At 37.3% G+C, this 26,796-nt stretch overlaps 1 protein-coding gene across 1 annotated transcript in view; it reads right to left on the reverse strand.

Annotated features, from left to right (window-relative positions):
- The window catches only part of PRKCA (protein kinase C alpha), a 160,518-nt gene that overhangs the window by 60,497 nt on the left and 73,225 nt on the right, over nucleotides 1-26,796 (reverse strand). The window contains exon 4 of the mRNA XM_074847397.1: nucleotides 726-837. Coding sequence (XP_074703498.1) covers nucleotides 726-837 — 112 coding nt within the window. The remainder of the gene's footprint in view (nucleotides 1-725; nucleotides 838-26,796) is intronic.

Raw genomic sequence — 26,796 nt, forward strand, 5'->3', positions numbered from 1 at the left:
AATATAAAAATGGTTCAGACAGCTATGAGAAGCTAATAATATGACTATACTGCAAACACTGAGCAAAGTGAAAGTGAAGATTATAATGATTAACTGTCAGCAAGACTTTCAGATTACAGCTGCATGTTTTTCAACTGGACAACATGCCTAGTTTCCACCTTATGATACATTCTGTAGACAGTGAATGAAGCACAGAATAAAATAATCTACTTCAGAAACCTAAAGATATCATTAATGAAATGTGAGGGAAAAACAAGTGAAAATGGAATAAAGATTTGCCGGGAATATGACTAAGAAAGTAGAGCACTCGTGCCAGCATGAGCAATGAAGAGAGCTAGGTTTAAATTGATAGATTTTTCTAGCAGGGGACTTCCAAGACAAATGAAGCACAAGGAAAATATTGGACCTTAGCTACCAACTGAACTGAAATTTCAGTCTTCACCAGTGCATTCACCTGACCAGTACAAAAAGAGGGTTTCTCAAAACTGCCATGGCAAAGGCTCTTCAGCCACATCAATCTGAATACACCATGCTCTCAGCAACAGAGGTGATTTTCATGAGTATATTATTATAGTACCGAAATATCCACTTGAAATATAACAGTACTATAAATAGCTGACATTTGAAATGGCATTTTCCACAGAAAATAAATAAGAAGCTGTTACCCAGTGTTTCCACTTACTTTCTAAAATACCCTTTTGGTAACATAGAAAAAGGTCACTTACTGTCACATTTCATCCCTTGGTGCAGAAGCCCATAAAGCAGAGACCCACAATGGTCACAAAAGGTCGGGCTCCCATATGTGTGGATCTTAAATTTGTGCTTGCTTCTGGGATCCTGAAGGAAAAAAGAGAAAGAGATTCTCAATAAAAAATATGATTGACACACCTTTAACACATTACTTCAAATACCCAAAACTTCCAGTTCTGCAACTTATGCTGCAGAAAAATATATTCCAGCGTGGAGTTTATTGACGACCCTTATGGTGGTACCTACATTGGTGCAGGTCTATTGGCCTCGGTTCCTAATTTTCCTTTGCTTTGGTGTTGTAAGAAAGAGTATGTCAGCTCAGAGAACACAGGCTTGTTCCTGTGATTCACCTACACTGAAACTTCCATTTACTGACTGCGCATATACATAAAGCACAATGATGGCGTTCAGAAAGTGCCATATACTGTCTGCTTGTTTACAGTGTGTTATCATCACCATTCTGAAATGGTGACACAAAATATAGCAGGAGAGGAGGAAAGTAACTGTTAAGGGGCTAATCTGAAATACAGTCAATGACTGTAAAATCAGGATCTTAAAGATGGGATCATCTTGAAATGCTGCAAATTTATAACCTGTATTATTGCAAATGAAAGTGAACAAATTCTAGCTTGGCATGTAGTAAATATTTTACAGAGACTTCTATTCCCATCTGATTCTCAAACAGAGAAACTTACAGTGAGGACATTTTAAGGCCACCAGCAGCTTGGAAATGGTTTCTAATTTAAGACAAGTGAAAGGGAATACACGCAAATCACTTAAATGTATGACACATCCAAATACATTTGCTGTTTCTCTAGGGGTAGAGGTCCCCTTTGGAAAACCAAGAACATTTATATAAAAGGAAGAAATCCCATCTTCAATATGTTCAGCCATCTCAGGCTCATTCCACATGTACATACCCACAGAACTCCCCCCACACCAGGCTCCTGCAGCCTGTACCCAACACTCAGAGAGGTGCATTGCCAAAATAAATAGTGCGATAGCCCTGTACTGTGCACATCATCTCTATTTTGATATCTTTCATGATCCCTTCCAGCCCCAACTGTATTTTAGTCAAAACTATCACTGCACAGTCTTGATCAGAAGTTGGGAAGAGCAGTAATTCTTCTTCATTAAAAAAATACGATGGGGTTTGAAATCAATTCTTGAGAACATTCTTCACAGAAAGACCATGGAAATTATGAAATGCCAGGTCTTTCATGCATTAAAACATCCTTAACAAAAACATAACTGCAAAATGAGACATCAAAATGTTTCTCTTCTGTTTAATTTTATATTACTATACCTTTATATTAAACAAGAAGTATTAAATTGTCTTAAAAAAGAAACTAGGCTTTTCAACTTGCATCTGCCAATAAAAGCTTTCCAAAAAATCAAAAGCAAAGCACAGCATGTTATACAAAATGGAAAACCTCCGAACTCCTTCTTCAAAAATAAAATATGCCTCTAGTATAAGTGCTTTCTCAAGAAATTAAAGAAATTTGGGAATGTCCAGCAGTAATTATCACAAAAATATGACTATGAGAAGGCAAAATCTTACCTTCAAAATTTAATATTTTGCCATACTACACTTTGTGAAGGTTTTTTTTGCTTTGGCAAGCCTTCCTTGTGTGATTTCTTTTTGGTACTGATTCAAAGTTTTATGACGAATCTATAACCACTAGTTTCCACTGCACAGATAGAAATTATATAGTATCCAGGAAAACGAGTAAAGACTACAGTAAGAATTCAAACTGAGACTATTTCAATAGTTGTTTGTTACACAGCCTGAGATACGAAATGCAAATTGCTAACAACCACATTTATTTTGTAAACACAGTTAACCTAAATGGAATGACATTCAATGCTCCAGAGAACATCTGTTTCGGTATTTAGTAAAGATATAGCCAATGGGTCTTGTGGTGCGGGGTCATGGGAACATTGCTTTACTAAAGGGTTATCTGGTGGATCAACTCTGACTATATGCCGTCCAAACAATTTAAAACATATTTTCAAAGCTAATTCTTCCTTAAATTGTTTTGTTTAGAAGACATAAGGGGACTTGTTGCCTTATAAATATATACACTTAAGTATTACTTTGGTAAGCACATCTGTTCCTGAGAAGGACAAAACCCACAGCTTCTAAGAATGACACTGAATAAACAGATTTTCAAAGTTGTGTTTAACATCTGACATAAGTGGTATTTATGAGTATAAAGTAATGATATAGAGGGAAAAGAGTTATGGGAAATTATTATAGTGAATGTCTACTAAATACATTGAACCTGTATATTATACTGAAATTATATAACAGACACTACCAAATAATTCCATCCCAACTGATGGAATATACATGGTAATTAAGTTAAGCAGGGGGGGGTGTGTGTGTGTGGCTTAAAAATGTTGTGACATGTAAGGACAACTATACTGCACTCACTACATGCAGCAACACATGAGCAAAGGCTCACATACTCCTGTGTCTAACTGTAGGGAACTACAAAACACCAGCAAAAGCATTCTTAGAGAATAATGACATAAAACCAGTCACATGGATAAATCAATGAAGTCGGACCAAACTTTGAAGTTGGCCCTGCATGACTCAATGTATACCATTTGAATCATTTGATTTCTATAATAAATGTTAGTTTTCTATCATTGTGTGAAAACGCCTAGTGTATGCTGTTTAAAATTAACAATTCGATATGAATTGTTTTAAAGAGCAGCGAGTACTTTCTGATTATTTAGTTATTATTCTGTATGCACACATGAAGTCACTTGTTCCAGACAGAGTATAAAAAAAGAGGACAAAGGAAAACAGTACCAGACTACTCCTGAAATGGAGACTTTGCATGTAGGAAATCTCTTTTTTAAAACCCCTTTAACAGAACTAGAGAGAAGAACATAAAAAATACTGAAAAGCTAGTAAATATGAGAGTACACTCTTTATCAGTATTTAATCCTATTCTCTGTTTCAACCCTATGCATTTTTTTTTTATTTTTGTTGTTATTTTGCAAGAAAGTCTGAGAGCATACAGAGAAAGCCAAGAGATCCCTATACACCCATTATAGATGATAAAACCTTTTTATTTGATTCCCTATATTAACACAGGCTTCTCATGCACTTAGATTTACCCTTGAATCTATAGTTTACACTTTAAGTAACTATATTGTAATAATTACTACATTGCTGGTACTAATTACTTATATTATTAACAGCAATTAACATATTAGTTGTTAATAGAGTTTAATACTTCCCAAGGTTAAATATGCATTAAGTGACTTATATGCACTACGGAGGAAATAGCATCGTCTTTAGCATTTATCAGCTAGAGGTAAACTACTGAGTTAGAGGTAAGCTCCTGTAAATTTTCTTCAAATATCCCCTTTTAACCAATGTAAACTTTCAATCATTCCTGAAGCATAGCTGGCAGTCATATTTCATAGTAAACACAGGGAGCCAAGCCAGGATATGACAGATGAACTGCCAAATAATAGCTGCTATTTGCAAGAGAATTGAACTTTGCACTAAACTTGGCATAGATTAATTGTGAAACTCTAAAGGGAAAACCCACTTCTGTTTCCAAAATCTATCAAAATTATGAAGGGGGAAAGTGGCAATGGGAAGGCATTTGTTAAGGAGTGATGAATGATATGCTCTATTAAAATTCATGTTATTTTCATGCTAAAAAGTGAATTCTCTGCTATTATTAAGACAATTCCCCATTTTTGTAAGTACAACTGAATGCAATATAGTATAATTGAATGGGAAAGGAAACTCTGGGCAATCGATATCACAGACATTTAAATATTTGTCTTTGAAGAACCTTTAAATTGTCAGAATTTTAGCCAGTGCTCTGCAATTCGACTGCAGTACAACAGACTGGAGTTTCAGAGCCTGTAATGACATAGATGGGTGCTGCATCCCTATAAAGATGAATAGTAACTGGGCATCTACCCCCTAATACAGCACTGGAAAAATCAAAATATTAGTCAGTAGTCTCAAAGCTGAGACATCCTTCTACAGAGACAAGCGGCTATAGAACCGCACTGACCAGGAGATCTGTGTTGTACACTGACTTACTTGCACGATGTGGACCTATCGAAAGAAAACCAAAACCGGAGCAGAAACCTTTAAAAAAATAAATAAATGAGATTGCAGAAGTGACTTGCCCAGCCAGACTCTGCTCAGGGGGGTTGGCGCTGAAGCCTGGCCGGGAGCCGGGCAGGATCCGGCCGCACTCCAGCAGAGGGAAGCAGAACAACACGGAGGCATCTCAGCAAACCCGCAGGTTTTTCCATCTGTGCGCTGCCATTGAACTACAGTTTGCCCCCCTGCAGCAGTATTGCCACCGTCCCTGCCTTCCTTCTTTGTTTAGCACAAATGAATCCATTTCCTTTATTGAACAGCCACAGAAAGCAGCCCCCTGCAAGAAATCATTCCATAATTTTTCGGGATCAAAGACGGGGGTGTGCAATAATTGAAAGTGCCTGGTTAACCAGCAGCACATGTCAAACCGTGTGTTAACACGTTACAAAACAGCTTATGAGCATTATATTTCTGAATTCTTTCTAAAAGCTCCCTTTTGATGAGAATTTTATTCCCCTTGATAGCAACACTGAACCGACTATAATTTTGCACACACTAAACCATCACTTTGCTTTTAAGTATAAAATATACAAACCCACTTCATGTGAGGTTGCATTCGTGGAGATTTTATATACAAACCAGCATCATATTATTACTTGTTGAAGTCCTTTCACAGTATTTGACTTGATAGTATCAATAACTGTGCCACCAGAACCATGTATCTGACCAAAACCTCTGAAACTATACCCATGTTGTCTTTAATTTGGCGTCTTCTAGGTGTCAGAACTGGTGAGATTTTTGGAAGGAATTTAAATCTACACCGCAAGCAGATCTGTCAGAGCTGGAGCCTGTACTAGTCATCAAGGTGGGGGGGGGGAAATGGCTGTTTTCAGTTATTAATACCAACACACATAGGTTAACAAGGAGTTAAGCAGGATATAACCTTAATTTTTTTTAAACTGCCTATGGTTGGTGGATGGTTTTTTTTCCAGATCTGAACTGCTATTTTTGTGATCCTTAAGAACCAGAAAATGCAAAAATGTGAGTGTAGAAATATTTTGGGAGAAATGGAAAATTATATTTTCCATTCCAAAAATAACTTAAAGGAGCCCTGCAGCAGATGACCCGTAAGGTCGTAAGGTTGTATCAGGGCCTACAACAAAGAATAATTTTGCTTAAATAAATGCAGATGTATCCAGTTTTCCATTTCCTACCTCCATGACAGAACCACAGTAATGTTCTTCATCACCAACCAAAAACTTACAAATACATTTATATACTAGTTTAAAAGGTGTAAAGGAAAATTAAGCTTAAAATGAGATTACTTCACTTAGACAAAAGAAAAATGTAATTCCTGAACATCAGGGGCATAAATTGTGGTACTAACTGTATGAATTTCTATCAAAAACAGAAGGGGAGACAATACATTAAATATATGCAAAAACATCCAGAAATTGTTGTAAGAGATCATCATTCCTCTGTACTGATAGAAAACCCCCGGAAGACTGGCAGGTCTGTTTTCCTCACATTAATACACAACCTTTAAACATTTCCTACTGCGACAGAAACACTGAATCCTACATCTTTCTTTGTCCCCCTCCAAATGTCTTTAAAGTATGGATCATAAGGAACGCTGCTCTAACAGATCAATGACACCACGGCAACTTGTACCGCATATATTTTACTTAAAACAGCTTTAACTTCCCCAAGTGAATACCAAGTTAATAAAACATATTTAAGAAGAACCTAGCATGTTTTCCTCTGTGCGGAGCCAAATCCCACGTTTATCCCACGCTGTCCTCAGGCAAACTTCCACTTAATTTATGAAAAGTTTTGTTGTTTTCAGTGAAGTACAATAAAAGATGAGACTTCTACTGCCTGAGGAATCAGAAATATCACAGAAGGGCTGAGGCTGGCAGGGACCTCTGGAGACCACCGAGCCCAACCTCTGGCTCACAGCAGGGCCAACTACAGATCGGTTGGGTTTTGCAGTGGGTCATGGGGTTACTCCTCCCCAGCTGCAAGACTCTGTAGAGCTCCAAATCCACCTGCCCAGCACCAATAAAAAAATCTTCCACAGGTTGACATATAGCTACTAAGAGTGCCTTCCTGCAATGGAGAAGGAATGACATAACCATGCTTTCTTACTTGGTAAGCAATTATACACTGACTCTTTCCAGGAATCCTACCTCCAGGCAGAATTTGGAGTTTCACTGTTTGCAGTGGCTCTAAGGAATAGCTCAGAGAACGCATTAATTCCACGGACATCTGCAGGATGGGAAACCACGTGCACACCTTACATACTAGTAGGTGTTAAGAGCATAAACAGTGTTGTATTCAACTCTGCAGTAACAAAGGCAGTTGTGGGATAAGAGAACAAAGACTAAGCAAAAATACAGGTAATATAACCTATGTAAATTAGGCTTTAAGACTGTACAACAAGGATGCAATGGAAAAGAGAAGAGGCAGGCTCTTTTCAGGATGGATTTCGGAGATAACAGAGGTAAGCAGAGCCCTGAGCTTGTGCATACACAGGGCAGAGCGCTGTGCAAACACCGCTGCGCTGCTCGCAGACCCACGCAAGCACATTTGAAAGCAGCTGCAGTACGACAAGTTCAAAACAGCCAATTCATCCGTGGGTTCAAGGGTTGGAATTACATTCAGAAATGAAGACTGATTCTCAAATGCTTTAGAAGAAAAGTCTTTCATGATAATAAATGACACCCCAGCCAAAAATAACAACAAAAATCTCTTTTCCCATCACTGTTACTAAGACCACTTGTATTCTTTATTGCTCTGAGGACAGTGCACAAACAGAAAAAAAAAATATTTAATTAATATTGACAATTATCAATCAACTATCTCCTTCTCGATACTTGTATAGGCGAGGACAACTTGACCACAGTTCAAGAATTATTCAGAGGCAGATTTTTCAGTCCCCTCCTGGAATTCACACTAAATTATTATTTTTAATTAAAAGAAACAGGTGGTCATTGAATCAACTGATGTTGATTGCTGCCTTTTTTCATGTTCTTCTTGTATACAATAGTACTGATTGAGTTGGCAAATGGAGAAAGAAGATGTGCATGACTGTACTCACAGGGATTTGTAATTTCTTAATTACTATAAAGACAGTTAAATTCGGAAGGGACTTGGTGTTTACCGGCTATTTTTTCTTCATTCTTTTTTAATGAAGAAACTGCAGTATAATTACAGAAAGCGCATAAACAAAAGATCCTGTCGGAAACTGATTCATGACTAGGAAGAAATGGAGCAAGGTTTCGTTTCACATACAACTCAACATAATGTTACAGCGTAGAAATAATTTCAGTAAAGATGGAATCCAGGGATCTGGATTCAAAAGGAATACTAGAAAGACAGAGGCACAGCTGTATATGCTTTGCTTAAAAAACTAATTTATTATTTAGTCAATTTATTTGTTGAACATACACACTTTTCAACACGGGGTATCCTTTACACCTTGAATACTTTTTACAGCATATAGTTTAACACTGATCAGATGGAAGAAGTAAATTTAAACAAATTCCCACTGTATAAAAGGGTATTGCTACTTCTTGATAGGTACAATATGCTGAAATGTCTAATATTACAAGTTACAATGTAGTTTCTGTGCTTTGAATGGAGCTGAAATGTGGCTAGGAGTAGCGCATCGTTAACAGGATAAAGGACTTTACACCAATATGTAATGTGGGACATCAGGTTGCTTGACAGTTCTTTTATTTGAATATATATTGTGTACAGTAACTTCTCATCACTTTTAAAAAATTAAATTATTGGCCAACTTGCTCATGCTAGAGATGATACGACTTAATTTTTTTCCCCCCATTATCCTTGAGCTGACACTACCCTTCCTTCATTCACTTAAACAGAAGATGAAATGAGATAAAGGCTGAAAACGAACCTCACCTGAAATGCCCTGTTTCTCTGTAAAAGCAGTGACCCTGAGTGCAGAGGTATCAGGTCAAACAATTCGACATCTGTCATAGCTTGAATGCTATTCATACAGGAAAGTGGTACACATTTATCCAAGAATACAGGGGAAAATGGGACTGACTCCAAACACCCTTTCAGAAGCTATCGCAGCCGTAAGTCGAGTTCATGGCTAGCCTGTTAAGACTTAAGAAAGCATCTTTGTGACCCCAAACTTATTGACTGCTGACAACAACAAAAATGAAACAAACTCAAGGTTTTATTTGTGAAGCCAAACCCGCCCTCAGTTCTGTCTAACATGGTTTGAATGGAGATCTTTACAACTATTAAGTGATAGATTTGAGCACATAAAGTGAGTTGATTTGCCAAAAAATCTCAAAGTAGCAGCGGACTATGAATGTAGCTAATGAATGCAGCTTGCTAAGCTACTGTTCTGCCTCTGAGCTACTTCAGTGTGCGAGGCCCTGAATAATAACTGGTTTACATTTCCCACTCCTCCTCACATTGCAGAACTTCATTTTCCCCTCTAAAATGGTGAATGCTACCAGAAGAACCCACCAATTTATAAACGCACACCTTACACGTTCTCACTAAACCCCTACCCACTTATTTACATAGCACACTGTCTCCTTCCCACCTCCCACAGCAGCATCTGGATACTCAGTACACTTCCAAGTAAAGACATTTGTATGTCTGGATGTATTGCTACCACACAGGAAGATGTAATATCCATATACATCAACATATGGTTCAAAGTCTAAAGCTAACCCCACTAACACCTAGTATAGAACAGTTAGTTCTGTACAGTACAGTACAGATTTGTTTGTAACAGTACAGATTTGTTTGTGGAAACCAAGTACTGCAGGGGGGTGTTTCCTGAACAGTGAGAAAAGGAAATCCAAAGAGAAGTTTGTCTGTCCCAGGGTAGTACCAACCCTAGAGGTCTGCATATCTCTTTTACCTTTACTTCAGGCTAAGTACTGGCATGTAAATTTTTTTTGGACAAACTTTATTGGAATCTCACATTGATATTTCAACAGCAGAGTTTTAAAACCTGTACATTGATCTTCCTGAAAAAAGAGAGGATTCTGGTTTCCTGGAGAAAGGGATCTAAGAGGAACTGTTCAGGAGAATCAGACTAGACAGGGAAAGATTACAACCACCTAAGGTTTTTTAGAGATGACAAGCATGTGTCATTTTAAAAGGTTTCTCCTCTAAATACTTTGTCCTTACTTTTAATACTAAGTAGTTTAAAGAAGGCTGTTTTGATCATCAGGGAGGGTATTTACACCATTAACTTTAGGCAGTAAAAGATTCCTCTCTTGTGTGCTCTCAGTTGTCCTTTGGAAAAGCCTTCTGTATCCTCTACTGAGTTTACAAGGTATTTAATTTAAATGCTAACTTCTGCCAGTCCCCTTCATCACAGACCTGCAAATCACAAACACCAAAACCACTTCACACACAAAATACTGCCACCCAGGACTTGATCTATGGAATATCACTCCATAAAAGAGGGCAGGATGAAGCTCAACAGCTGTGGAAAGGCACACATAGGAGTAAAATCAGAGTTGCAAAGAAGCCTTGCACTCATGACAAGTGCCACAGTGCAAGAACTTTACATTTGTCACCACTTTATCCAGTCCTTATGTCACAGTTCAATAGCTCATTTAAATGCAAGGCCAACAGTATACTTGCATTCCTGTAATTTGTAAAGGAAGACCTTATAGTCCTTTTTCTAATGTCAACATTTAAAAAAAATCACATACATACTATTAAATACATTTTTAAAATCTCCTGTCCATCACAAAATTGTATCCATTTATTTTGGTATAATGGCAAAACTGTGCTGATTGTGCACAAAATCAGAAACTGTGATTTTTGAAAAGTCTGAGACGGTTTTGGTTCAAAATCATTCAGAATCTCATGACTCAGCAGCTTCCTTGTACAAGAACTTGTGGGGTGTCCTACTGCTCTTCGTGTGACAAATTTTATTAGAGACAGACACGAATTTGAAACACCCGAGTAAATTATCTTCAAACTTGCTCACTGAATAATTCATTTTTGCCTGATATTTTATACATTGGTTAACCACAAAAAAAAGGCAGGAAGGAGGGTAAAATATGCATAATTTAAACATACCACCTCATTTTTATTCTTCATCTCAGCTCTGCCTTTTCAGAAGCATGGAAGTTAGTACCTATAAACTAGGCAGACATTTCACACCATGGGCAGAATTTTGTTCTCCAGAGACAAAAATCCCATGGAATGATTGTAAATACAAATTCCATTAACAATTGAAGGATTTGATTCAAACATATTTATCTCAAAATCTACATCTCAACATAAAAATGCTGCTTTCAAGAAATCATAGCCAGAATCATATCATGGTATATACTAAGGTGCCGAGTCCTTGAATGTTCTTTTACATTGTATAACCACTGAAATACTATTTATTTATGCCTTGAACAGATGTTTTTCCATATGTCTAAATAACCCTTCTTCAGAAAAGTAATTCAAGCACATTAAATTTTGCAGACCAAGGAATATAGGAACATTAGACTCATTAGTATTTATAGAGCATTTGGTATCTTTTCTATAGCAAAGTCAGTATCTTCTCTTTTGAAAAAGTCACTGATCCTACTCCTCCAAATAAAGTAAAAAATCCTATAAATAGCCAGCTAAGACTGAATGTGCAAGATGCTCTGACAATAGTTTTTGTACTCAAATCCTGACCTTACAATGGCAGAGATCACAGCCAAGCTGTCTGATCCATAACATTTTTCCATAGCGGTGTAGCAGTTGCTATTTATTAGTTGATTAAAAATTCAGAAAACAACACCGAAACTTGAAAAAAAAAGTTAACGGCGCACAATAAACCCCTGAAAGAATGACAGGTTTCAGCATGGCCTCTTGATTCTCCAACATTTGGCAGCGTTATCTGTGATTTAAAACCAAAACTCGATGCTACTATTTGGGGAGAAAAGTGCTTCATTGTGACCACAGTTGAGAGCACACTTAGATTAAAAATAAGAACTGACACAAATCTTCTGTCCCTTGGGCAGAATGTGACCCTTTTGAGGTTTGCTAATCAAAAATCTGAACACAATAAGGACTGTTGTAATCACATTAAAAGAAGGGCGAGCTCCAGTGCTTGAAGCCCTGAAAGGAGGATTTCCTCACGGCTGCCATCTCCGCTTTGCTCCTAAGGGCTGAATGAGTCTCAACTGCTTTACAGCAACAGGAAAAGTCCTTACAGCATTTAGCAATGAATAATAATAAAATCTATAAATATTTAATATCTGGCAATTAACTCTGCACTGTTCAAAGAAAAAAAAATACAGAAAAGCCTCAGCAAACCGTTTTGTAACACTGCAACATCATCCCCTAGCTAGCTATTTTGAGTATGCCCATCCTGAGACTATTCCATGGACACAAATTTCAGTAATAAGCATTTTTTCTTCTCCTTCTTTAATGAGAGTGTTTTTCTCAAGGCTGTTGATGGCAAAGGAGCTTCCCAGATTACACTGAAGGCTTTCCGTTTGGAAGAAAGCCTGCACAGAAGCGCTTTGCTGGCAGAGTACTTCCGATGAAGGGAAGATGAGTTTAGACTCCTACTTTTTATTTCTCAGAAATTACTTGTGGGTAAGAACATTCCTTAGTGAAGCCTCCGGCTATGAATATTCTGCAGCTGCAGAAAGCACTGCAGTGTATGCCCACACTAGACACTGTGAACTTCTATAAATATTATGTCCTCCTTGTAATTGGTAACATAAACTAACAAACCAAGGCCAAACTTTCAAACAAGCCTAGTCTGTGACACTGATTGTAACAGTTCTTGAGTTTACAGATCAAGTGAGCCTCTTCTGCAAACACTTCTCTTTGGCATGAAAGCTCCCGGACAGCACAAATTAATGGTGTCCTAAATGTTGCTATGCATGTAATCCATCATTGTTAAAGTCCATCCTCTTGAGTACTACTAGTTCCATGTTATACAGAAAATGTATATCCAAGAGCAACAGACAAAAAAGTGAAGGGTGAAAAACAAATAAACCGCTTTTTTTCATTCTCTTAACAAAGGAGAAAACGTTGTGCTGTTTTGACTCTATCCTGGTTTTACAAAATTCAGTCAAAAATTATGTACTGGGAGTCCCTGCAATGATTACAACTGTAATTAATTTGCCAACATGAGGGAAGTCAGGCTGGACACTGGTCTGCTCATTGCATCATGTACCGCTTGAATACGGTCTTTAGCTAGGTGCTCTACAGACTGATACTGCTATGGAGGAAATAAAAAAAATGGAAACATCTTAAATTGTATTCATAAAAGATATTACAGTGCAATGTTTAGTCAGGGATTACAAAGCAGGCACCTATGAAAATTGCTTGCATGTATGGGCACAGAATAAGTGCATTCTTCCTCATTTGCAAGTAATGTATTTTAAAAAGAAGAAGAAAAGAAACTGGTTTTCCTCCGTAATCCCAGTATATAGATTAACATAATCTAGCACTGCTAGCTAAGCCTTTGTAAGGCTGCATCAAAAACAATTATTAAAATTAATCCCAGGTACAAATGGAATTGCCCAATATTAATCCTGCTGAAAGAAAAAAATGATATGAAAAACACAGAAGACCGACATGAGGAGCAAAGAAAGGAAAAAAAAAATCTCTAAAAACCTGTTTTGCTAGCACTGGTCAAGTGATGGGCCTGTAGAATCATGAAAATTAATGCTGTCAGTAAGATGTATATCCTTCCTTCTACAGTGGCCAGCTTGGCAACAATTTAGACATTTATAGCCTATCAAGAAGAAGCTGGAAGAAATGTATTTTTTTAGTTGAAGATAAAACAAAATATAAAAACTGGGGAGAAAAATCCTCCCATAACAGACTACCCCAAGTGCAAAACATGGAAAAATTTAAATGCAAAGCAAATATTTATAAATTGGCAGCCAGACATTACATTATGTCTCCAAGGTCCTTAAGAAAACTTATTTCATCAGAGAAACCCTCTCCTTACCATTAAATGAAACAAACCCAAGGAGACAATAACAGATGTCCTCCAGATGAACTTTCACATTTAAAAGAAAACAAATGGTTTCAGATAACACTTTTACAATGTGCATAATCCAAGTTATTAGATGGCAATATAATGCAATTAGCATGAAGTTGCTTAATACTAACATAAATGCTTCTGTTACAGTTTACATTGGGAATTTCATACTAAGGAAAAAATATTACGTTGGTCTTCATTGGACCTTTGATGTTTGATAAAGAGTAACTAATTGATGAATTTCAGATTTACCCTAAATGCTTTATCCGTTCAAAAAAATAAAGATGCACTGCATCAAGTAGACATAGTGTTTTTCTGCATTTATTCAATGAGCTGTACACGGATTGTGTGCTTTGCACAACATAGTTGCAATTATGGTGCAAAATGTCCTGTAGTCCCTCTGATCCAAGACTAACATTAAGTATCACTTGATAGAAGAGGTGTGTAGTAAATCTGTAAACTTCATGAAGCAGAGGGGACAGAATGTATAAAGATGCAGGACTAAGCCTCATGTGGCTGCTACAATCCTAATCAGCTTTATGACATGTCCATCAAATTCATAGAGGAGTTGTGCAAATAAAAAAACAATACCTGGTACAAAAATAAAATGTGTTTTTTCGGATATAATCAACATCTTAACCTCATTGCCATATTCTGGACATTCATGTTCAGTCAAGATCATGCTGGAGTGCTAATTCCACTTAGATTTTAGTTAGAACACTTTACATTGCCCTTTTATGAGATTTATGGCTGGCTATAATGTGCAGTAACTCGCAATGGATAATGACGAAGCACTTGTTTGCTAGAGCAGACTCAGCCTTTGTAGTGCTTTTGTAATTTGATGTATTTTTCAAGCCAAGACTGGTAGCTGTCTATGCATCTACCACCCTTCGGAATAATTCCAGAAAAAAATTGTGTGGGATATAACCTGTAGAAGGGCAGCCCTCAGTTCAACCATCAGCCGCAAACCAGTACATCATATAAACAGCTGTTCTGCCCCATGAACGCCACTCGAGTGTAGCTGTGCTGCAGTCCTGAAGCTACTGAGAAGGAGCTGTTTAACCATTTTCTGCAACTCAGTTGGTAAGAAATGAAAGGCTACTCTTCGGAGATCTTCCGATTCAAAGAAGTTATCAGACAATTTGTAACATCCTTTCATTACAAGAAAATTGTAAGAAAGTCAAGTCACAAAGGAGATGAGGTCCATAAAATGAAAAGTTCTTTCTAATTTACCTGATACCAGAAATACCAGCACCAACCACTACTGTGTATTTCATCATTTCTGCTGTCACCAAGCACAGCCATTGGTCGTACCCATGGGGGGCAAGGCAAGAGAGTCTGACCCACTCTCACGTGGACTTATTCTGACATGCAATTCAAGAAAAATCAAATTCAGTTCCCAAACTAGGGAGATGTTTTCTGCACGGATGCCAATTACTTTATTGCCATGCCTTAAGACTCTCCCCCCCATCGACATGCAGCATTGCAACAGCCTTCAACTTAACGTTCAACAGCCTGCCCCGAGGTTACTATGAGCAAGGTAAAAAAAATCCAAACCACAAAAAACCCCAGAGCTGATCATGACTGACTGAATCTGGCACAGAAATCTTAAGAATACATTGTTTAAGGAAAAATTAATTGAAAACCAGAAATAATATTAGTTCAAGTTCAAACAAAAACAGTTTCATAATGAATGTCAGTTAGAAAAAGTCAAATCAGACTTGCAGTAAAGTATAACAAGGTTACAAGACAAAAAACCATAATAATAATAATGTGTTAAGTATTTACAAAATCGTATTATCTTCCCTAAAGTAAACATGCTTTTAGAAGTGATTAAAACAAATGTGTCACTGTTACTGTTAGTCCCAAATTCACCCAATTACTTTAAATTCATTCACTGCTTTATATCCTTGCACACAGTTTCTGCCATTACCTATGTGCCTGGCTCATCAATCACAGTATTAAAGACTGGCACCCCTTTACTTACATTCATCACTTTTCCATTTTCCTTCAGCACTTAGCATCATTAATTTATCAACTCTCATTCCATTCAACTCCCACGGCTACTTTAAGCATGACAGAGCAAGGTCTTGTTTTATTATTTTTATTTTTTACATATTTCATGTCAGGCACAACAAATGAGGCTACTCTGCAAAAGCAATACATTAAAAGAAAAGCTTTTATCACAACTTAATAAAAGTTTAAGTACACAAAGTATAAACACAGCTCTACGCTGCATTTACACAGCAGTTTTATTTATGATGTAGCAGCACCCGAAACAACTAGACCCTTTTCCATACACAGAGGCAGGCACATTCTCATCCCTGTATTACATGATCTATCTATTTGCAAACTTATATTAAAGCATTTAGACATGTTTTGTTATCACAGTAATAATAATTTTATCAAAAAGTTCTTTTGAAATAGAGTAAATTTTGAGCCTGTCAACCAGCTGATACTCCAAAATATATTGTCCTACAGAAAACAGCACAGCTCAGCTCAGCACAATTCAGTTAACTCATTAGCTAATGCCAGACACAGTGGAAGCCTTTCGTACAGAGTCATCTGGGCAGTTTCAAAGGTCACAGCAAACCTGTTTTTTGACATGCCACGTCAGATTCTCTAAGCAGAAGCTATACTGGCATAGCCAGGGTTTTTTTGAAGTTTCTCCAAGTAACTGCTGTTCTCAAGCCCCCAAAATAATTTTTTTTTTCTAAAAAAAAAAGGCAAAATAAAGGTCTCCCACCTTCTTTTTTTAATCAATAACAATTGTCCAGAGACTATACCTTATGGAACTGACAGTCCTGTCTATCAGCAAACTAGTAAATACAACTAAGAGAGAAGAGGAAGAATCACAACAGGTTTGATCAAATATGACATTTATCTGTGCAGCTAAGACCACTGAGCCACTTATTTCACAGACTAAATACTGATGTTATTAGTCAGATTTTCTCTTCTCTCATTATTATTTTTGTATTATACTGCATTTTATGTAACAAAGAAAAAATAACTGAAGTCTCACCCAACAAATCATTGCACGAAGAGCAATTCTCAAACGCCCCAACAGTAAAATTCAAGCAGTATGCACGATCGAGAAATATTAACTTAAAGTCCAGCAGCTGTGTGCTTGTTTTTTCAGATTATATATGACATGGTTACATTACTGCATTCCATCTTCTGGCCAGCATTTCAGATGTATCACGTTCATCTGTGCTCATGATCTATGGATGGTGACAGAGGCTAATAAAGTACAGATTTAAAATTGTATGAGTGACTTTATCCAATCATTTAGCCTATCATTTTTCCTTTTACTACCAGCTACTCTGTCAATATATATACCACTTATGTATGACTTCTGCTCTAGATGCAGTTCAACCTTCTTACTGACCTGAACATTTATACTTTCTTTTAGTCTGCCAATGAACAGTAGGTTTCAGACCCAACACTTGCTGTCAGTACAGATATGGTTCTAGTGTCTCCTAAAATATGTAACACTGGGGGACTTTTTTTTTTTTTTTTTTTAAAAAAAACAATGTCAGGACTCTATATAACATATTTGATGGCCTAAATTGGGAAGAGTTTAGAAAGCAGGTTACCTACTGAGCCAGTAACGCCTGCAAAGCCTTGATTTTACAGTACAGAGAATAAGCAATTCACTTTCTGTAAAATTATTAGCCCCCAAAAGCATAGCGCCAAATACCTGAAGTCAATACACTGTGTGTTTAGTGAGATATATACTTGTGCTCTGCCTACATCCCTTAGAATACGTAGTGCTGACTCCCCAGAAAAAGCTTCTTTCCCCAAAATAGGCAGTAGGTAAAAATGACATGTCCTCAGGTGCCCTTTGGATTAAAAAACACCTGAGCTGTGCTCAGGATGAAGTTGCACCTTCCAGCCCTGCAGATGACAGCGGGAGCTCCCCACCTATGCATCAGTGCCCCCGTCCATCCACGACCTCACCCTCACACCAGCCCCAAAACCTCAAGGAAGGAGACTGGGGTCTCCACCAGCCTCGCCATCCAACATGCAGAAGAGCTTTGCATGGCTGGTAAAAACATCTGAACCACATCACCAGGGAAGACTGCTTTATGCCCACCTACTTGCTCTTTGAGATTCACTCAAGTCTTTATCTGAAAAAAACTACATATCATTATATTAACACAATTAAATACTAGTTTATTTTCAGCCTGCCTCAAGACTGTACTAAGCAACTATTTTAAAACAACAGGGTAATGTTGTCACGTCTGTCTAATCAAAGACACTGTGAATCAGGTAGGTACTTTTTAAATGAAAACTTTCTCTGTTAAATAAAGAAATGTTGAATACACAGACTGAAATAATGCCTGAAATATGAATACTGAATGTTTCTTAACTAAGATTACATGTTTTAAAACCTCCTCACCAGAGAATAACATATACAATTCTAACTGTCTTTACATAAAGTGCAGGTTAAGAAATGAACAATGACAAAAGCTGTGGATGAAAAACTCTACAGGAAAGTATTAATTATTCTAATGTTAACAAAAAGGAAATATTTCATGTTAAATCTTTACCCTAAAGCTTTCTATAATGCTCCTTGATTAAACATGTATTTGTGTTCAAATATTCAGTAACTGGTTCAGTTACCATGCCCACAGCATCATGAAATGAACAGTTTAGAATAAATACTCAATGCAATAAATGGTAATTTATTTTTGTAACTGCAGGTTAAAATGGCAATATCTATTCAAAAATGTAACTCTTCAGTTCAGAGATCTGTATGGAGTCACTGAATGCATCAGAATTGCTAGAGAAAAAAATTGTGACAAAGGAATAAAGAACAAAACTAAGAGACAGTAAGATTAAAGCATGAAAATTGGAGATGTCATGCTAATGAACAATGAAGAGCGGGAAGGGAAGGGCAGTTTCCTAAGCTCTTTATACTGTGCTATAGTCTATATGCAACACAGCCCGGGAACGCACTGGGCTTGGATCCTGTGTGCAAAGACCAACATTATATCAGGTGATTATCGTTTTCAGTGCATTCCGAGCCCACAGCAGAGTCTAACACACACTCGGGCTGTGAATGTTTCACGGATCTTGTGCCGGTGGCACGTTCCCCGCTGGCGTGGGACAGTCCTGCTCTGCCCGTCCCCAGCACAGCGGGCAGGGCACAGCAGTGCCAGGGGGGCTGCAGGGAGACTGAGCTCAAAATGATTTCCACTGGTTTTTGAACGTTTGGAAATAACCTTCTGGTACAAAGGTTGAGATGCCTATTATGTACCTGAGCAGGCTGCATTAGATTGGGGCAGTGATTATCCCAAGCACATAGAACAAGTTTAAAAACCACCACCAACCCCCTGATCTCTAAAAACTGTGCTTTAACCAGTGGAAAAAGAAACTTTTCTGTGAACAAATGGGTGCCACATAAATATGAAATCAGTATGCTGACAATGAGATATTCCCATTGTTGGGGACTTACAAATCCTGAAGCACAGACATCTGCTTCCAGATCTCTGGGGTTTTGAATTATTTTTAAACTCTGAACAAAGAACACTTAGTACCTCATACTTCCAGTTTCACAGCTGGGTTATTTTAAGTAGGCAAAAACTTCATTGGAATATAACTTTCTTATTTTGAAATATTTTATCTTGAAGTTATTAATCTGTCTCTTGAGAATTCAGAACACCTTAGAACACGCCTTTTAAATAATCAATATCTTTCAAAGATAAAATCATCTCACATGGCCTTAAAAATTGCCCAAAATATCGCACTGTAATAAACCAAATGGAGCCCTAAGGAAGGGATTCAGTTTCTTCTTGATTAGAAAATTTATTCTCCCAATCTCCAATTCCCTCTCCTCTAAAAGGAAAAATCCTCATAAACATTTCCTGAGGATGAGAAGCAAGTACCATTTATTTTCACAGTGCTTTGTGAAGGCAGAGAGAGCTACAGACACACACACTCTGCAACACTGGGGGGGGTCTAGAACAAATTTGAAGTCAGGAGAATGGGAATTCTGTCCAATTCTCTATGATTCAGGCAGGACTTATTTTCTTTGTGTCTAATTACCAATTTCTAAAATACCTGTGTTAAGAGGTCCTTATCTTGCAGGGACATGGAGAGATCTGATGATTGTGGAGTGCCTTGAAGGTTGTGAGAGGTGCTGCCAGAATGCTAAGTGTCATGCTAACACCTACGCCTCGCTGTGCTGCGGCAGCAGAGCAGGCACAGGGCTGAAGAGCATCAGGAATTCCTCAGCGCAAAATCAGACAACTCAATTTCTAACTAACTGATGGGGAAACAGTCAGGAAATAGAAGCTGTCAGATGAGTTAATTGGTGTGACATGGTTTAAGTCACAAAGGCTGAGCTGTGGCCGACTTGTGACTAAGTGTTCTGACAAGCCATATGCAGTTTCCTTAGAAAATAAGCCTAAAAATTGGAAAATAAGCAGGTAGCAGTAAGAAGCATGCAGCAAGCTCAACAAAATCTGTGCTAATACCAAAAGCCTGCTTTTGCATTTGCTACTGTTTCATTAGTGACTTGATGATTATTTCTAGGTTCTTAATGAATTCAAACTCAATTTACTCACAGTTACATCTAGCTTTAGTAAATTTTTATCTTACATATTGACATTGAAATTAAATTTTTCTCTTTATTGCAGGATGCAGAATTTTGTAGCTAAATCTCAAACTTCAGTTCAAAGTACTTAAGAGATACTCCACCAGCCTTCATTGAGTCACCCAGCCAGCCAGCAAAATTACTGTTTGTCTTCTCTGTTGTTCTGTCCCACAAACAAAAAACCCCATTTTTTCCTGCAGAATAATTAAATTTCTTTTAAAACATCACTAAATAAGTTTTAAAGAAAATTGTGGAAGACCATTGTACAGCCACAGCATCTCAGGATGTAATCACAGAGGATATTCTGGATGCAGGAGGTTTATACAAGGTCAGGACAGCGAAATATCCCAGAGGAAACCCCAACACAGTGAAGAAGCAGAGTTCACAAAGTGCTCTAGCTTCAACCATGCTGTAAAAGAACTGTTTGCTTAAGGCAGACAGTGTTTTAAGTCTGCTGGACAGTTATTTACAATAAATTATTCTGGAGAATAAAAACTGGTTGTATATTTCACCGTCTTTTCCATTTTTTTAACTCACTGTCCTGCATGAACTATGAACAATATAATTAGCAGAATCTCGAAAAATTCACTCTTGTTGACAACACCTGTAGCATGCTGCTGTATTCACTAGTTCTCTCTTCCATGGCTGCAAAGGAACTCTGAAGGCCACTAAAAGATCTCAAAGATTTGCCAGACAAAATGGTTTAATCATCTAAAGGAAAGGTGGTTGATTGCTCAAAACTTCTGCCAGTTAGTTAATGAAGATACTTTGGCAGCATCTTCTACAGAGGCTACTTCCAGCAAGAAATGAAACACCATCTGCGTGCACAGAGAAGGGAAAAATTGTGGCTTTGTATTAAAGATGAGTTCCTGATCACGTGTTTAATATGAGATGAGAGTTGGGGCTTAAGAGAGTAATAAAAGGCTAAATTATTGTCTTAAAAGCACAATTAATTAATCAAAGATAGCAAAGAAACACTGAAGTCAATGAAAATACCACTATCAATGTCCAGTCAAGTAAATCCCTTTAAGAATAGTAGAAGAAACAAAAATCATAGTTCACCTTATAGAGAAGAACTATTACATACAACTGTCAGTGTCAGTGGAGGCGGAACATAAAAACTTATCAGCAGTCCATACACTTTATTGATTTATCTTTTGCTATCTATTCAAGAAGAGATGCCCAGAAATCTCTTAAGTTGGCCTAAAATTTAAGAAGCCACCTAAAGCACAGATGTAATAGAATAATTCAACGCTATTAATTCTCATTTGAAAACCTACACAGGAAATGCAAAAATAATTAAAGATTTTTCACATCTCCACATTTTACACATTAATTATGGAACATCTGTCAAGATACATGAAGCATTGTATCTGTTAGCTAAGTAAAATATTATATCTGTACTAAGAGCACCCTTGCTTAACGTTTGTAGACAACTGGTCCTTTCACAAGAGATTTCACAAGAGTACAAGAGATCTTCACTTCCCAAAAGAACTCTGAAGACAAACTTATGAGCATCAGCAAAATATTAGCAGCGGAGAAGATGATGATGCCATTGTGATTAATGTAGTGCAAACCATGCCACAATGCCAGCTCCAATAGTGACACCAAAGGATGGGAAAAGGGTCAGGGCAGAAGTTCTGTGGGAGCTCTGTGGAAAGGTGGGAAGGGGAAGCACAGCTATGGAACAAGACAAGGAACACGAGTTAGGAAAAATAAAACAAAACAAAAAACCACTCCAAAAGCAAAGACCTAAAAGAATGAAAGCTGAGGAAGAACACAAATTGAAGAAGTGTATCAAAGATTGCTTAGGAGTCAAAGATGACAAATCCTAAACCACAGACCTTCTTAGAAACTTTTATTAGATTTTCAGAGAAATGAACATGTAGAATCCCAGACTGAAAGTACCTTTAACCTAGACCTGATAAATTGAGGATGTAATGAATCTGGAGGCAAAGGAGAAAAAGGAGCTGTGAAAATAGGCAGGTACAAGCTGAAAGCAGAACATGATCCTGGGGTAGCACACACAAATGGAAAAATGAAATGCAACCTCAAGTACACTCGAAAACCTGCCATAATGCTAGATGAGAAATGTCAGTTCACAGGCTCTTGGGAGATCAACACAGCTGAGAGGTGACTGCACGCTCCAGCCAGGGCTCCAGACTTGCTGGCTGGGCTACTGGCAGCCCTGGGGCTCTCGCAGGCTGTGCAGAAGGAGGGGAGCATCTCTCTCCTCCTCGACTGCCTACCAGACACTCGCAGTCTGCCACGCACGAGGCTATCGCCCTTGCTCCCACGCTCACAGAGCACTCCATCGCCACACGCCGGGGTCTCGCCTCCGAGTTATTATCAGCAGGAGCTGCACATGTGTTGCAACGTGGTTGTATTCCTACTTGCACCTGATGTAACTTCACAGGGGTTACTCTTTACTTTGTTTTTAAGTTATAAGTGGAAAGACACATTTTTCTTTCAGTTACGCAGATTGATGTATTTTTCTAACTTTTTTCCAGCAGACAGTAAGTATTGTCTCGAGAGATGACAACTTAACTTGAAGGGACCGTACAGACTAATGACATGCTTTGAAGAGTATTAAGGAGGTCAATCTGTCCAATTCATTTTAATTGAACTAGACACAGATGGTATATGAATTAGTTTAATTAGGCTGTAGATAAAGAACATCTCAACATAAGGCATGCCAGTCAAGGATAAATCATTAAATAGCAGCATATACTTGAAAATACATAAGGCCAAAAAACTTGCTGCATAACTGAGAATGTTGGTGAAATATCCCTTTACATCAAAGGATCAAAAGATCAGTCCCGTTAGAAAGAAAAATGAAAAACTTCACAAGGCAATAAATAGATGTCTAGTAAATTGAGAAAAGAGAGCATTTGGAGAAAAATGTATTTATTACAAAAGTAATCCTGGTTCTTTCATGATAGAGACATAATACAATAAGGCACAGTACTCTACCACAAGCTATAGTTACAATTAAATAGATTATTCTACCCATCCATTAAGGAGATCTAATTATGGAATATCATTAGCAAGGACTTAATTCAATTTTTTTCTTTGTTTTTTGATTACTGCCTATTAGTTTTCTCCCTTAATTGACAGACTTCACTTTTAAGTTGTTATCTTTAAGTTAGAATAGCATTAACAGACTTTTAAAAACTATACTTGGATGATTTTGCACAAGGCTAGGGATATTGGAGAAATTCAGTTAAAATAGTTTTTCCTAGTCTACTTTTTTATATTATTATTCTAGCAAGTTTTTGGAACCCACAGTTTCCTGCCACTGAGCTTATTTACACCTCCACCTCTTTTTAATCACAATGAATAAAATGTATATAAAAGCTGTGAAGCTTATGAAAAAAGATGGGGGTGACTGCGTAACACCATATTTTAGGCAAAATACATGGTGCTTATGGGCACATTTACTTCAACAAACTTTGCAGCAAATGCACAGCTCCTCATCGTGACCCTGTGCAGGGACTCACCCACAGAGATCACAGTGGCCACGTGTAGCTCTGCCAGAGACACCCACTGCAGAAGAAATTCCTCCTTACTGTGGCTGAGTCTCCGAAAACAGGACAGCAGGAGTACACCCTATACCTACAGCATCATTTCATAGCCTATCTCCTACTAAATGAACTATAAATTTTTAATCTGATTTTACAGGTATCGTGCAACATGAACAGCAGCAGAGCGTGTTCATTCCATCAGCACCAAAGCCAAAGGTATTTCTTTCCTGGGAGTTTGTAGAAGATGTACTGAATGCTTTTACATAATCAACATTTTCCTAAGTGCTCGGAACTGAATAGATGCAACATAGTATATTTTGTGTCTATTTAGTTTTTATTATAGCTGTAATCTTACACACTCTTTGTTTTTGTGTTAAAAAAACAGTTTAAATACCAAGTTTGTAAATCAAGCACAGTTCATTAAGCACTGAAAAGTCTCCCACTGACTTAGATGCAAATTTTGTACTAATGTTAGAATTGCCTAGAAACCCACTGTTTCTGAGACCTTTTCCTGACTTTGTCTTTACCATCAAGATTTCCAAAGCAGTCTGTGCATTCAGTACATTTTACAAAGCTCAGCTGTTAGCCCGTTCAACTCAGAGAAGCTCTCATTTATATAGAGCTTTCTCTTGAAAAATAGGTGATATCTTAAAACTGGTATGCTGAGCCATATTATTTGCAGTACTGAGTTGTTTTCTTTCCATCCAGATATTAGTGTAACTGTAATGCTTTTTAAACATGTAAGTACCATAAATACTTTATGATATATGGTGATAATGTTTATGCACAAGTAGACATGCAACCGTGTAAGAAAAAGCCAGTGCAAACAGCATATATCTTACTATTTCAAACAGCATGTAACATACTCACACAGTCCCAGATTAGGTGTTTATGATTTATTAGCCTAATTTTCAAAAGCACCAAGTGCCTCCTTGCAGCTCCTGCTGACTCTGCTGGTGAACACAAACACTAATGAGCACGTAAAACGAAAATATCTGCGTGTATATGTCAGATGTGTGTGCATGGATGAGGAATTACATATCCACTTAAAGTAGGGCAAATTTTGCCAAAAGGCCTTAATTAAAAAAAAAAACAACAAACCCTCATGTTAAAGGTATCTTCATGTGTGCCATTCTCAGAAGACAAAACAAATCTTCTGCTTATTAAAGAACTACTTGATTTTTAAATGTGATCATTTTGAACCACAACTTCAGGAAACGTTTAATTTTTGGAAGCCTGTATTGATTAAGATGCATTGGTCTTTTATTGCAATGACTAATAACCCAAATTCTTGGAGTGTATCCCAACAGTATTGGCAAAACAAGCAGTAATGAACCTGAGTGAATGGACTACTGTGACAGGAGCAGATAGATTAAAAAGAATAAAATGCAGTGCAATGACAGCTAACGTGAAAATAATTAAAAGAGCACTTTTTTCTTACTCATTTTAGAACTACTTGAAAATAAACTTTTATTATAGTAGCCATTTCTGGACTATTATGTCACTAAAGTGACTTAATTTAGATACACAACGTATCTTCTGGATAGGGTGCCTGGAGTAGTTCAGGTATACCTTCTGGCACAGAAGCAGTCTCCTCATTTGACCCAAGGGCTTTATTGTTGCCAAATACAAAGCACTGGGAAACACTTTGATTTGATTTGAGCTTGTAAGATCAGTAAACAGCTCTACCTTCGCACAGAAGAGCAAAGGATTAGACTGGAATGGAAGAATAGAACATTTTCTACCTCTCTCATTCTATAACGCGCTTCCAGCTAATAAAAAAAAATGAATGTGTATTTCTATTTCTCTTAATTTTACCTCTGTGTGGCACGTTTCTAAATTAAGCATGTTAAATATAAAACCATTTGTGTTTGACTGAAGTCTTTCATATTATTTATCACAAATACCCTTTATGCAGGAATATTGAACAAAGTCTGTTGATTGCACAGCTCTTTTTATTTTCATGAATGGTCCAATCATGCTCTTGGCACATGAAGATACGAGTACCAGATGTTAAACAAAACTCTGAGGGATTATACATTTCTCGTAAAAGTTACACGACTGCTTTAATTTCTACTGGTTTTTTCACTGTCCTATCTTTTTTGCTTCTGCTTCTCCAAAAGCATTCTCTTTGGAGAAAGCACCCTTTGAGGCCTGAGCCATTTGGGAGCTATCGGCGTGTCGGCAGAGGATGCCAGCAGTATGCACAGAGTATGGTCAACTCTCTTATTCTAGTTGCCAATATTAAACCAGAGCATTGCCTCCATTAAATCTCAAGACTAAGAACCGAATTTCACTTGGTAGAACAAGATCAACATGATCAAATGAGTAAACTTTGAGAACAACCACATAAATTAAAGTCTGTTTTAATTAAGTGAAGTAAAAAGTCTTTTTAATATGGTAAAAAAGGAATGGCATTAATGTGTGTTGAGGACTGGGATTTTAGCCTTCAGATTTAACAATACAACATGACTCATTTACTCCTAAGTAGGTCAATCTGTAGGTACTAATATAGACCTTTAAAAATAAAAGTGGATTTTGACTAAGGAAGGATTTCATAAAGCTATTTATAAGAAGAGACAGACAGGTCTTCTTCCTACTGCATGCTAGGACTGTAGAGCTCAAATTACCTTTAATTAAGTGCAAAGAATTTTCTCAGGAAGAAAACAATAATTTTGGATAATCCCAGATTTCAAGTGATTCTAAGAAAAAAAGTTCTAGAAAAAAAAAATCTGTGACAATGAAACTAAGAATCTTCTTCATAAACACCACATGTATATATGTAGGGCTACGTAACACAGGTTTTATGTATATTCTTATGCCTGACCATTCCCAA

The sequence above is a fragment of the Strix aluco genome, chromosome 21 (assembly GCF_031877795.1).
Source record: "Strix aluco isolate bStrAlu1 chromosome 21, bStrAlu1.hap1, whole genome shotgun sequence".
Taxonomy (NCBI): domain Eukaryota; kingdom Metazoa; phylum Chordata; class Aves; order Strigiformes; family Strigidae; genus Strix; species Strix aluco.